This window comes from Copidosoma floridanum, unplaced genomic scaffold (assembly GCF_036245765.1).
Source record: "Copidosoma floridanum isolate Cflo_tuat_1 unplaced genomic scaffold, Cflo_Japanese_pri ptg000030l, whole genome shotgun sequence".
Classification (NCBI taxonomy): domain Eukaryota; kingdom Metazoa; phylum Arthropoda; class Insecta; order Hymenoptera; family Encyrtidae; genus Copidosoma; species Copidosoma floridanum.
The window spans coordinates 11,912,284-11,924,572 of NW_028321907.1; the positions used below are offsets into that span (position 1 = coordinate 11,912,284).

A 12,289-nucleotide genomic window follows, 5' to 3' on the forward strand; every position below is an offset into this window, starting at 1 on the left:
CTTAAGTCGACAATTGATTAATAGAGACTTGATTGAACTGAGAATGCGGATGATCATGTTGTATCATCGTTATGTGTATAGTCATCGTTTTTGTAGAAGAGGAAGTATAAAAAAATGAGCTCGGGACAATGATCTTTTTAAATAAAAGAATTAAATAAATAAGAATAAATAAATAAATAAAATGGTTCGACAGTAATTTCGTCGCACGTATGGGCTTTTATTTTTTTAAGGTAATACTAGAAGAGTAAAATAAAATAATAAAGAGCAACGAGGGTATTTTTTACGTGAATAATGACGTCGATCTTAGAAAATATAAATAAAAATAATTTGCTTGACATTTGACGCATTGTTGTAGAAAGTAATCGACTTTATCGAAGAAGATAAAAAAAATATAAATAATGTCAAACAAATGAAATTAAAAGTGAAAGTTAGTAATAATTTAATATCACTACTTTATCATAAACGTAATACCGTTGTTTTACTATGAGTCGTATATCTTAATGAAGTTGAATAAATTGCTACAGAGAAAAAAAATTTAATAAATATATGGATATAACGAACCAATCGATTATGTTGCACGATCAGTGTTAATACCACGATCATTTTTTTTTCCCAAGACCAAAAGGAAGAAAAAAATTATTGAATTTGTTGATTTTACTTTCATAAATTGTACCAGAACTAATTTATTTAAAAAATTAACGTCTAAAGCGTCTGTACATCTGTTAAGATAAATATTACTCTTGAATTTATGGCCTTTTTTTCCTGACAATTTCTTATTGTTAAACCAAAACAGTATTACATACTTAACTGCGACATATTAATTGAAGTGTATAAAAAATTAAGTGTAAAAGCCTCAGAGAAAAATTCTGCTCTATAATTATCATGGAAAATTTAATTTTTTAAACCTATATGTTAAGTAAATTTGATAATAAATTTTCATTATTGTTGAAGGGTTGCGAAGTAAATAACGCCAAGCTGAAAGTTAATGTTACTTGAAGCAACGTAAAGATAATATCAACTATCTTTTTATTGTAGATTGATGGTAGTGGTATTCAATTTTTACATGAATTTAATTTCAATACACGTTCTTTACATTTTAATATACTATTAATTATATTTCTATCACCATTACCAATGATAAGTATAGATAATAGATTTTTTTACGAATACTCTGATTTAAATTTACTTTTCTAAAGTGTTCTTCAAATAACTGAAAATACATGCTTATGGCGAGAGAAAGATGTAAATTTACATGGCTATGCAAAAAATAACAAAGTTTTTCAAAAATCATTAGTTTTATTTTATGTTTTTAAAAAAAGCTTGCCGATACTTTGTGACAAACGATCTAACGTAAAATATGTACATAAATGTATGTACACATATAGTTACATATATGTATATACATGAATAGATCTCGAGATATAATAATAAAAACTAATACTAAATTTCAACGAGTAAATAATTATGGAAAATTGACTTCATTTTTGTTATTTTACAAGTATTTAAGGGGAAAAAATATTACTTTTCCATAAATACCATATAACGTACTGCACAAGAACTATTGCGAAAGAAATCAATAAACAAAATTCACACTTTTACTATTTTATTCTATGTAACGCGATATACTTAAACACATTAGCAAATCGTTCATACACGTCAACTCGTACTTCTGTACTTAAGATTTTTTTTAGAAAAGAACAACGTAATAAAAATTGTAGACATTTATAGTACTGATTTAATTTATATTGGTTTAAAATAGTGCACATCATCGAGGTAAATTTATACACAATCACAATGTAGAGACCTTCATCACGAAATTTAACTAAAAGTAGACAAAAGTTTAATACGGGATCATTATTATTATCAGTGAATGTATACTTTGCGTTTTTAATAATGTAATAATCGTTATTTGACATAAATAGCAGTTATTACGAATGAGTTTTCTCATAAAGAAAACTAGAAAATCACTCATAAAAAAATTGAATACCAATTTAGTGCTCATCGCACTTTCGAATAAAAATACAATCATCTATTTTCACAGAGTTACCATAGGCATTACTTTTTGTCAAGGAAATATAAATATATGTATATGTCATTTAATAGTTCATAAATATTTAATTTAACAGTTAGTGATGACAAAGATAAATCGGATTGTAACTTTGGAAGTTATGCTTGGCTTCCTTAGGATAAAAAAAGGGCTCAACCATGGGTCCATTGAATACAAATTATGTAAATAAAGTAAAATCAGATTCAAAAGATACACCCTTTTCGATAACTGTTGAACCATTAAATGTATTGTTATTTGTTTCGTTTCATGATCAAGTATTAATTAATCTAAAAAAAATCACTTAGATTCGAGTGTGACAAAAAATTGTCCTGAACTATTTTAACTTGAATTTTCAAAAAATTGTTATAAATAATTGCAAATGATATTTTTGGCAATTTATTTTTTGTCAGACATGACAGCATGTCCATGAATTTTGAAAAATTTCGAACAATTGAAAACGAAAGGAAAGAGGTGGTTATTGGCAAATAATTTCCTAAATATGAACCTAAATTAAAATTTGCTTCTGCGGTTACGCTATTCTAATAAATAATTCTGTTGTCAGTGCCAAAAGAACTAAATAAGTGTAGATTATACGATACAATACACGATAGTCCATAAAAAAAAGATAAAAATTTACGTTACATCAATGTGTAAATAAACGCATAAGTACATGATAATTACACATGTATATACTAGAGTACGAGGTGACGATACTATTAATTTATTATCGTAATATTAAATGAGAATATGAAAAGTATAAATTATATACGAGTGTGTGCGTACGTGCGGTGTGGTTATGCTCGAAAAAGTTACTAAGGGGTTGGACATCAATTATTGTAACATTTGTATAGCAGCCGTGATCATGTAATTTTAGATGATTGTTTAATATATATATATTATATGTGACATTGTGCGGCGTGGGAAAATAAAACGATCTACGTCGTTAAAATAGTTTTGGTTTTTAACTTTACCTTTTCTGCTTCATTTCTATCTTAGATTAATATACTTACGAACATGATTTACGTGGTGTGTGATCTTATGGATTTAAAAATAAATGTTATTAATAGGTAAGATAAATTTTAAAGTAAATTTTTAAAGATAACACTATATTTTCGGTGGTTTCAATTAAATTAAAAATAAACAGATGTTTTTAATAAAAAATGAATTATAAAGAAACTAAAAATTGTATTCTTGATAAAATTTGCGATGGTAATTTATTTGGAGTTAAAATTTTTATTGTTTTTTTCTTTTTTATACGTATAGTGAACAGTCATATTTTAGGGATGACAGGTTCTTACATTCATTTTTACAATTTGATTTGCCACTTTATCTGTATAGACCAGTCGTCAGGCTATGAAAAATAGCCAAAAAAAGTTTTAATGATGCAGAAAATTTTATGACATAAATTGGTTTATCTTAAAAGGTAATGATTATTTGAAGCTTTCTACTTTTATATCTGCGTTTTTAAAAAATTTACTAAACAAATCCGAATACTTTTTCAAAAGTTCTTCTTAAGATAAGTTTAAAAACAATTCAAGGTAATACACAAAAAAATGTCCATCATCTACAGTATAACTGCATATTATCACAGTAGAGTCACTTTTGATTTTGATAATATACTTGATAAAAATATAAGTCAGCAAATGACTTGACTCTGATCGATTTGCGTTGTTTTGTACAATCATATGAGAACGAGTTATTGAAGACGGTCGACGAAATGGAGGATAAACAGTCCAAGTCATTGGAATTCCGTCAAATAAGCTGCATTTTTGTAATTTGCATTGTCGACATGACCGATGCCTAGTAAATTACGAAGAAAATATGATGATGTATAATAAGTATTATTTAGACGGGCTATCATATTTAATTTTTTATCCATTACTTTTTGTCCTCTGGTTTTTTTTGAATTTTTCCATAGCATGTGATTTTTAATGTTAAATTAATATGAAAAATCTCACTAAATATTTACTGTGAATGTTACGCGATTTATTTTTGATTTTGGATGAAACAGTATTCCGTTGTTGTCGCTGTGAGTTTAGACTCTTGAAAAGTAGAGTTTTAAGTAGTAAACTTTGAAAGATTAGTAACTCATTGGGATGAGCCAACTGCATCATAAAAATTGTGTTTTTTTGTGCGCTGACTGGTCTATTCACAATGCAGTAAATTCGACGATTCACATTTATGTTCAACTTCATATATCATTTATTTTCTAGACCCTTTACATTAATCATTTATACATTATTAAATTGAGAAGTTCAGTTAGAATGTACATCTTTGATACAGTAAGAATATACATTTTCGAACATTGAGTTAACAATTTGTTTTTATCATTTTTTGTTTTAAACATTTTAAAGTGTTTTCAAATCAACTCAAATCATTTTAACGTTTTATAGATATGCAATTTTTATAAATGAAACTAAAAAAATTTTATTATTCAAATAGTTTTAACAAAATATATAATGTATATATTTTTTTGTAAACAAAGTAGGGCTAAAATTAACTAGTTTTATTAGGTATTACTTAAGTTTAAGTGTGCAAAAATTAGTAAATATTTAGTATAAAATATTCATAAAATCAATGTCAATGTTTGTATTCAACTCCATTATTCTTTGGTAACCATAGCACCACATCAAACAATAGAAGAATTTTTCGTTTTTTCAAAAACCAATAACTTATGACTAAGAAATAAATTTTTGGAATACTTTTGTGATTCATGTTATAACAATAAATGTTTTGATCGAGCGTGTGTCATTGTTTAAATAATACTGAGTAACTAACGGTAGTAGCACCTCACAGAGTACCATTGTACTTATCTATTAAAAAGAAAAAAAAAAATCTGAACGAACCTTATCTCTCATCAATTTGGCAGTTGGCTGTTGAATGTACTATTTCCAAGTCATTTGAAAATTTACCAAAAATCGATAATAACGTGTTTGTTGTATGTAAAAATACTTAATATTTTTCTTTTTTTAACTCTGGAAACATCTCATACATCACAACCTCAAAGACATCCTGAAACACACATTAAATTGCAACGTTATTACCCAACTGAAGTATTGCCTCCCAAAATAGGAAGAAAAAAAAAAAAAAAACAACTTACGTAAAATAACTGTTTGTTTAATGTCACGTTTTGCAGGGCGTCAAATATTTTGGCCGACCCTCTTTGAGCGCTTTCGTTTCCGACTAGATTTGTCAGAAAGTCAGGTACATTGTTTAAAAACTGCTGGCGAGCCTCCACGCGTGTCTTCAACTTATCGTCGCCCGTCCGAACTGGCGTCTCCTTAACCAACTGACCGTTTGGCCACCAGGACTTTGTCAACAGTTGAATATAATAATGAAGCATGGGCTCGGAAAATATCCAAGCGACTGTGTCTCTCACTTGGCTGTGGATTGTAAATTATCACAATTTAAAATAAAATCATGGTTCGCATAAATTTTCTTACGATTTTGGGTGTAAACTGTGTTTTACCGATTGATAGTTCTACCATAAGTCAATTGGACAAAAGTAATGAGGGATCGCCTGAGCCAGCGAAAGACGCCCCTTAAGTCAAAAATTTCCTCGAGCAAAGCATACAATGGCTCCGCAATTGAGTCTTTTCCCGGCCCAAAGAAAGTGTCTGTGACAGTCCTGGAGCCCTCGTTATCATCAAACAACGAAGTGTCATCTTCTTCGTCCTTGTCACGAGAATCTCCGCTGCTACCCGAACTTCTAAGGTGAACAAACTCAAATATTAGTCATTCCTTACTTTTTCCCAGAACGCGTATCGATAACTTACGATTTAAAAAAGGTCGTTAAAGAAAATCGTGATTTCTTCGGCGACGGAGTGTTGCTCTGTTTCAACCGCTCTGAACTTGGACTCAAAAAAACATACAGTGCCTCGCTTTGATTCAAACGATCGTCTTCCAAGACAAACTAAACGCATAAACATGAAATTATTATTTTTATGATTACGACTAAGTACAATCGGATGAAAGTAATAGTTTGTTATCTTACGTTCAAATACTTTTGAATTTGCGATTTCGCCCTTTCCATGGCATTTCTGTCGGTTTTACCAAAAAATTTCAGGGGCTGCGATGGTAATTCTAAATTCTTTACGCAAGGCGACAATTGGCGCAACTTTCGGTGAAGTTCTTGAAATTCGGAAAGTTTCCTTAAAACCACCCAACCTGATGAAATACCCTTTTCGTCGGCCTCGTCCGCGATCATATCGACGACCAAAACAAAATGCGGAGACTCGCCGTTGTCCGGTGTCTAGAAGTAAAAAAAAAAAAAAATCAACGATACCATTTTTTGGACAAAAGCACATGCAGCTTTTTTATTGGATCGAGCAATTATTTACTTCAGCACTCTGTACTTCAGCTCTCCAGCGGCCCAAGTGTTCCGCCCACATCTCGGTGTAGCTCAAATGCGCTTCCAATTGTCTTTTTTCACCCTGAAGCCTGTCCACTTCTTTCGCCAATATACTCAAAACCTTACTTTCCGGCTTCAACGAAGATTGCAGAGCTTTCAGAGCTTGCGTTTTGTTGCTCAATTTCTCCTGCAGCTGGTCTAACTTGTTTCTCGAATAATTCGAGTGCTCGCCTACTAGGGCGGTGCTATTGTCCAAAATCGTGCCGTTAAGTACTCTCTCGTCATTCATCGAAGCTGAAAACAATCGACATTTACACGATATTCGTGCAGTCACGGTAAAAGATGTACATCACACAAACCATTTAATGTTTCATCCGCGGTCAAGGTTTCTTGCAAATTTTTATACTGCTTGCTGACTATGAAAGAAGGATAGTATTTGTCTTCCATTATCTGAACCACCGTGTCCTGAACTTCGTAAAATACATCTGGTCCCTTGTCGCCCAATAAAAAGCTCTCCATTCGCTTCCTCGCCTCCTTGTCGACTTTAATTTCAGCGGTCGGTATCGCTATGTACGTATAAAAAATTTCGGCACCCAACTGGTGCCAGTTGGATTTGTCCGCGGCTCTCAGTTCTTGGACGGCTGTCCAGTAACCAACTAATCCTTGACTAGATACTTGTTCGAGAAATTGTCCTAAATACTTCCTACCTATAGGGTTCAAATGAAATTTTATTTTCCATCATTACAAAGGTAGTGTATATTTATATTTTTATAAACCCGCATCATCTCCGTACCTACAACGCTGTCTAAAATAACGCGCAACGGTGTGACTCTACTTTCCGACACCGTAACAGCGTCTATCACGTCGTCGTCTTCCATGGGATAACCGTCCCAGCCAAGAGCTTGCATGTGGGCTTCGCAAGTGTTCTTCGCGTACGTCATCTGACTGATGTAACGCTTGAGCTTTTTTCCCTGCGAGGCATCCGACTTACCCAAGCTTGTACTCTCGGGATCCAGACCCTGAGCTCGTTGGATGTTCTGGGCCGTGGTGGCTTGCATGATCTCCGATACGATGTAGTACCTCATGCGCTTGAGCACCTCGAGATCGTGCGTGTCTTTGATCAAGGATATAAAGTCCTCGAAGGAGTTGGCGTACTCGCAGGTCTTTTTGTGCAGAGCCTCGACCAACTTTTGCTGCTCTACGTAAGACAGGATCTTTTGATTTATGTAGTCTGGATCGGTTATCGTGTCAACGAGGGGCTTTAAAACTGTAAGAATGCATAGATTTTTTATTGTAATGCACAACAACGTCTAAGGACAATTCCATGAACTTACTTGTGCACGTGAAAATTTCTCTTAAAAAATTCTTTGTAGGGGAAAATTGATAGCCTCGTGGCATGAAAAATATAATCACGACTTCGCTGACTTTTCTCAAGTACTCCAGTTCCTCGCTTTCGGACGCCAAGTGCGGCGACAACAGGTATTTCGGTTCTACTCCGTTAATCCTGAAGCGAACATCAAGAATTTACCTCATGAGTCTACGTATTTTAAAAACGCTCAAGTAAAAACTCACGCTTCTTCCTGTGCTATTCTGATCCTTTCAAAGTGAACCGTCACAGTGCTGACCATACTACAAGCCACCAAGTTTGTGTGGTCGATGGGTTTCATTTTTTTATAAATTTCGCTAATTGCCTCCCACAAGTCTTGCTTGATAATACTAATCAGCTCATCAGAGCCGACTGCCAAGTCGTTCAGCCAAGAGTAAACAAAGTCACGAAATACGAGGTCTAAAAGGTTCAACAGAGCTCCGTCCACGAGTCGCGAAAATACAAGGGGATATCGTCCTGGATCTGTGTTTTCTTCGTTGTTAAAGTAAGGTTGTCTCTGAAATGGTAATAAACTCTCTAACATTCATACTGGGGGATGGAGTTTTATTTTTTATTTTTCAAACCGAGAGTATTCAAAGGCTAATATTTGCTTTTTGTAAGTCAAGGAAATACTCAGTTTTTTTATTCAATACAACTTATCGTATCACTCTAGAGGTATGTATGTATTATGTCACCTATGAATTATTTTTGTTAAGAACTTGGCTGATTTTTATTTCGTGTATTGCGAATTCTAACGTCATTTGATGAAAAAGTACAATGAAATCCAACAACAAAAATATACATACCAACATTAAAGTTTGGAATGAATTCATCATATTAACTGTATTTTCGGTCTTCTTTTTAACCATAGGTTTTTTAGCTGATAAATCATCGTTCATGTGCATAACAATGAAGGGTCCAAGTAACAAGCCACATGCCGTAAGCAATCCGTACAATATAAAGACTAGCAGATCAAAATAGTATAATACTGAGATTAGAAAGATTATAGCACCAAGAAGAGCATATTTGCAGCCATTGGGGTATGTGGGTGATAACTGTACATAGGAATAATACAGAGCTCCAGGTCCAAATGCTGTTCCACATAGTATCAGTAATCCAAGTATTATGTAGAACAGGGTGTTGAAATAATTAGTCACCGCAATCAGGAAGACTGCAATGGATAGGACCAAGTCTCTACGAAGCATTTTTTTCCTTTCATGAATATTCCTAGTTTAAAAAATATACGGGTTTATTCACCAAGTTTTTGGATTACTTTTTGTTACAAATAATTACAAATGTAACTTTGAAATACAAAAACAACTTTTCGCATAAAAGCCATAAACTTGTTATTACAAACAATCCAATCACTGTACATTGATGTCAGAAAATAAAATGTATGAATTTTTTTGGTTTTTCAGGCATGACTAATTCACAGATGTGCCTTATTTATACACATGAGTATGATAGAAGCATCAAAAAAACTCTTTGTCTTACTTTGACAAGTGAAATGTAGGGGTACAATCAAGCACATAAATATAAACCAACTGTCACACATGAGTGTACTTTATTCGTATAAAAAAACACCTGTTGTCATCATTTTATTATTGGATAAATGCTCTTCCCCTCTGCATACTTATACATCTAGGAGCAAGGAGGAGTCAAGAGCTGTCAATGACTTTTTTGCAAGCAAAGTATTGACCCTTCAAATGAAATCCCAACATTGAAAAACCTTATCAACAAACAAGAGCATAACGAAAAACCCACATCTACACTTACCTGAACGGAAATAAACGTTAACTGACGTCGAAGACAACCAGCTGCACTTAACAGCGGGTCTGTCGTAAACGGCTCGCATTATCCATGAAAAACAGGAGCAGGCCGACCGGTTCTTTCTGTACTTCCGCAGCTTGTTGTCTAATCTACTGCAGTTTATCTATCTTTGTTACATTTCGTCCATGTAATCATCATCAGTATTATAAAATCATCGTTATCATCTTTTAATTAATGACACTTCTCATTGCACTGCTATGTTCATAAAAATCTGAAATTACGTATCACATGATCCGAAGCAACAATTAGAGCATCACTTAATTACTATGTTACGTGTGGTAAGTAACAGCTGATTTTATATTCATGATAAACAAGTTGTCACATCAATAAGAGCGAGTTAGCCGTTAACCTTTAATTCTTCCTGTGATAAAATAAACGCCCGTGCTGTTTGCTTTATTTGATACTACGTTACAACACTTTACATACAAATGTTAATGTAAATAAATAAACAATGCTGTCACTGTCCCTGCAGTTCGAATTTATGATTGAGTATTTACTAATCGCGGGTTCGGTTCGTTATCAGCTGTCATTAGAGCTTCGAGCATGGAGCATGGAGCTGACGACGCATTTACTAAATCTCACTCTCTTATAAATTGTCGTCTTGCCCCCCCCCCTGCCCTTTTAATGCACACTGCAGACTGCACAGTGGCTTTCGAACTATACTTCCCACCCCTGATTGTGCATGGCAGCATCGCGGCATACGCGAGTGATAAGTCATCACTAATAGATCGCATAGGCCAACCCTTGATCCAGTGGGTGTTCGTATCTTGTGTACATTTTTTTGTATTTAACAAGGTTTTTTAATAGCGTAACATGTGTATATGGTGTCTCGTGGCTCCGATACCCTGTGGACGTTTTTTTGCTTCGGGCGTGTTCGGGCTTCGTCGGTGGTCTTCGCTCGAGTGTTTATTTCAATCAGCGCCATCTAGCGTGTGATTTTTCTCGTCGCTCATAGACCCTACTGACGTTTTTTTTTTGGCCGGCGAAGAAAAGCACAACTCAGATTTCGCCGTTCAAAATTACATGGAGAAATCTGAGTTGTGCTTTTTTGTCCACCGTCAAACTGGCTATTTTCGACGGCCCGGATACTCCTATACTGACATTTTTTTGCTTCGGGCGTGATCCGGTGATCGGGCTTCGTTGGTGGGGGTGACCTTTGCTCTTGAAGATCACACCCGAGGCCAAATAATAACGTCCGTCCCTCGAAGCCACGAGATTTCTCAAGAATAATGCCAGCTAAATGGTGCTGATTGTAAACGCCTGACAAACGATGCTTGAGTATACCTATATATATAGGTCACGGCGGTCTGCGGTAAAACGTATACGTAGCGTCAATAATATCGAATACCGACAAATTATATGTACCGGCAGTGATACATGCATCGATTACCGACAGTAGGCTAGGGAAATGTATTGAATACCGACTGTCGGTAATTGAGATACCTCGATACCATCGCAGCCACACCGAACCAGAGACGGTCGGTACTGTCGGTAGCCAACCACTGTCAGTAATATATCACATGTCGGTATTCGATATATATATATATATATATCGATCGCCGCTACAGTAGTGCGTGGCCACCGTGACTTATATACACCGTTTATCAGTTCATGTCACCGTTTACGATCAGCACCATTTAAGAAGTTACAGCAATTATTCTAGAGAGAAATCTCTTGGCTTCGGGATTGTAATGGACGTTTTTTGCTTCAGGTGACGAAGAAAAGTCAAAAGACAATCCGGATGAAAAAAAGCTCAACTCAGATTTCTCTATGTCATTTTGAACGGCGAAATATGAGTTGTGCTTTTCTTCGTCATCCAAAAAACTTTAGTAGGGTCTATGAGTGACGAGAAAAATCGCACACTAAATGGCGCTAATTGAAATACATACATATAAGCGAAGGCCACCGATGAAGCTCGATGACGTTTGAAGCCAAAAAAACGTCCGTAGGGTATCCGGCCCATTAAATATAGCTGGTTTGACGGGGACAAAAAAAGCACAACTCAGATTTCTTCATGTTATTTTCAACGGCAAAATCTGAGTTGTGCTTTTCTTCGCCGGCCAAAAAAAAAACGTCAGTAGGGTATATGAGCGACGAGAAAAATCACACGCTAGATGGCGTTGATTGAAATGCACACTCGAGCGAAGACCACCGATGAAGCCCGATCACGCTCGAAGCAAAAAAAACCTCCCGGGCCGTCGAACATAGCCAGTTTGACGGTGGACAAAAAAGCACAACTCAGATTTCTCAATGTAAATTTGAACGGCGAAATCTGAGTTGTGCTTTTCTTCGCAGGCCAAAAAAAAAACGTCAGTAGGGTCTATGAGCGACGAGAAAAATCACACGCTAGATGGCGCTGATTAAAATACATTTGAACATTCAATATTGATGTATCCACTATTTGTAATATATTTTTTAGGAAATTGTGTGAACTGTATGGAGTGCAGTTACAAACAAGTTTCAAATTGTTTTTTTGCAGTTACTTGCACATGATGTATCCGTTATTTTCGTCCAATATTGATTTTTGAAGGTTTGAAGTTAAATACTGCTAACAACTGCTTGTATAGCAAATCTTTTTTTTTTTTTTTTTTTTTTTTTTTTTTTTTTTCTGACCTGGTGAATACAAATAATGCACTCATATGAATAAACATTATAATGAAAATTTTATGATTAATTGAAAAAAACAAGTGGTTGA

The 12,289-nt window shown here is 34.4% G+C and overlaps 1 protein-coding gene across 2 annotated transcripts; it reads right to left on the reverse strand.

Annotated features, from left to right (window-relative positions):
- Positions 1–3,236: 3,236 nt before the first annotated feature.
- On the reverse strand, positions 3,237–10,149 carry LOC106643697 (sorting nexin-25). Of its 2 annotated transcripts, XR_016293362.1 has the most exons (13): positions 9,541–10,149; positions 8,571–8,991; positions 7,971–8,281; positions 7,733–7,902; positions 7,192–7,665; positions 6,758–7,105; positions 6,388–6,692; positions 6,042–6,299; positions 5,824–5,960; positions 5,517–5,756; positions 5,148–5,430; positions 4,894–5,059; positions 3,237–3,847 (listed from the first exon to the last, which is right to left on the reverse strand). XR_016293362.1 is itself a non-coding variant. In XM_089596772.1 (12 exons), the coding sequence occupies exons 2-12, from the start codon at positions 8,967–8,969 to the stop codon at positions 5,000–5,002; spliced, it is 2,985 nt and encodes a 994-aa protein (XP_089452898.1). In that variant the 5' UTR covers positions 8,970–8,991; positions 9,541–10,149; the 3' UTR covers positions 4,544–4,999. The 2 variants fall into 2 exon arrangements, 1 of the variants encoding a protein (XP_089452898.1); XM_089596772.1 differs by lacking the exon at positions 3,237–3,847 and having other exon boundaries at positions 4,544–5,059.
- Positions 10,150–12,289: the final 2,140 nt, after the last annotated feature.

Excerpts from the sequence above, each read along its gene's own strand:
- LOC106643697 (XM_089596772.1), bottom strand. The coding sequence starts at position 8,969 with ATGCTTCGTAGAGACTTGGTCCTATCCATTGCAGTCTTCCTGATTGCG. Across the intron at positions 8,282-8,570 it reads CATTCCAAACTTTAATGTTG|AGACAACCTTACTTTAACAA; the intron begins GTATGTATATTT and ends TTACCATTTCAG. Across the intron at positions 5,431-5,516 it reads TATGGTAGAACTATCAATCG|CCAAGTGAGAGACACAGTCG; the intron begins GTAAAACACAGT and ends TACAATCCACAG.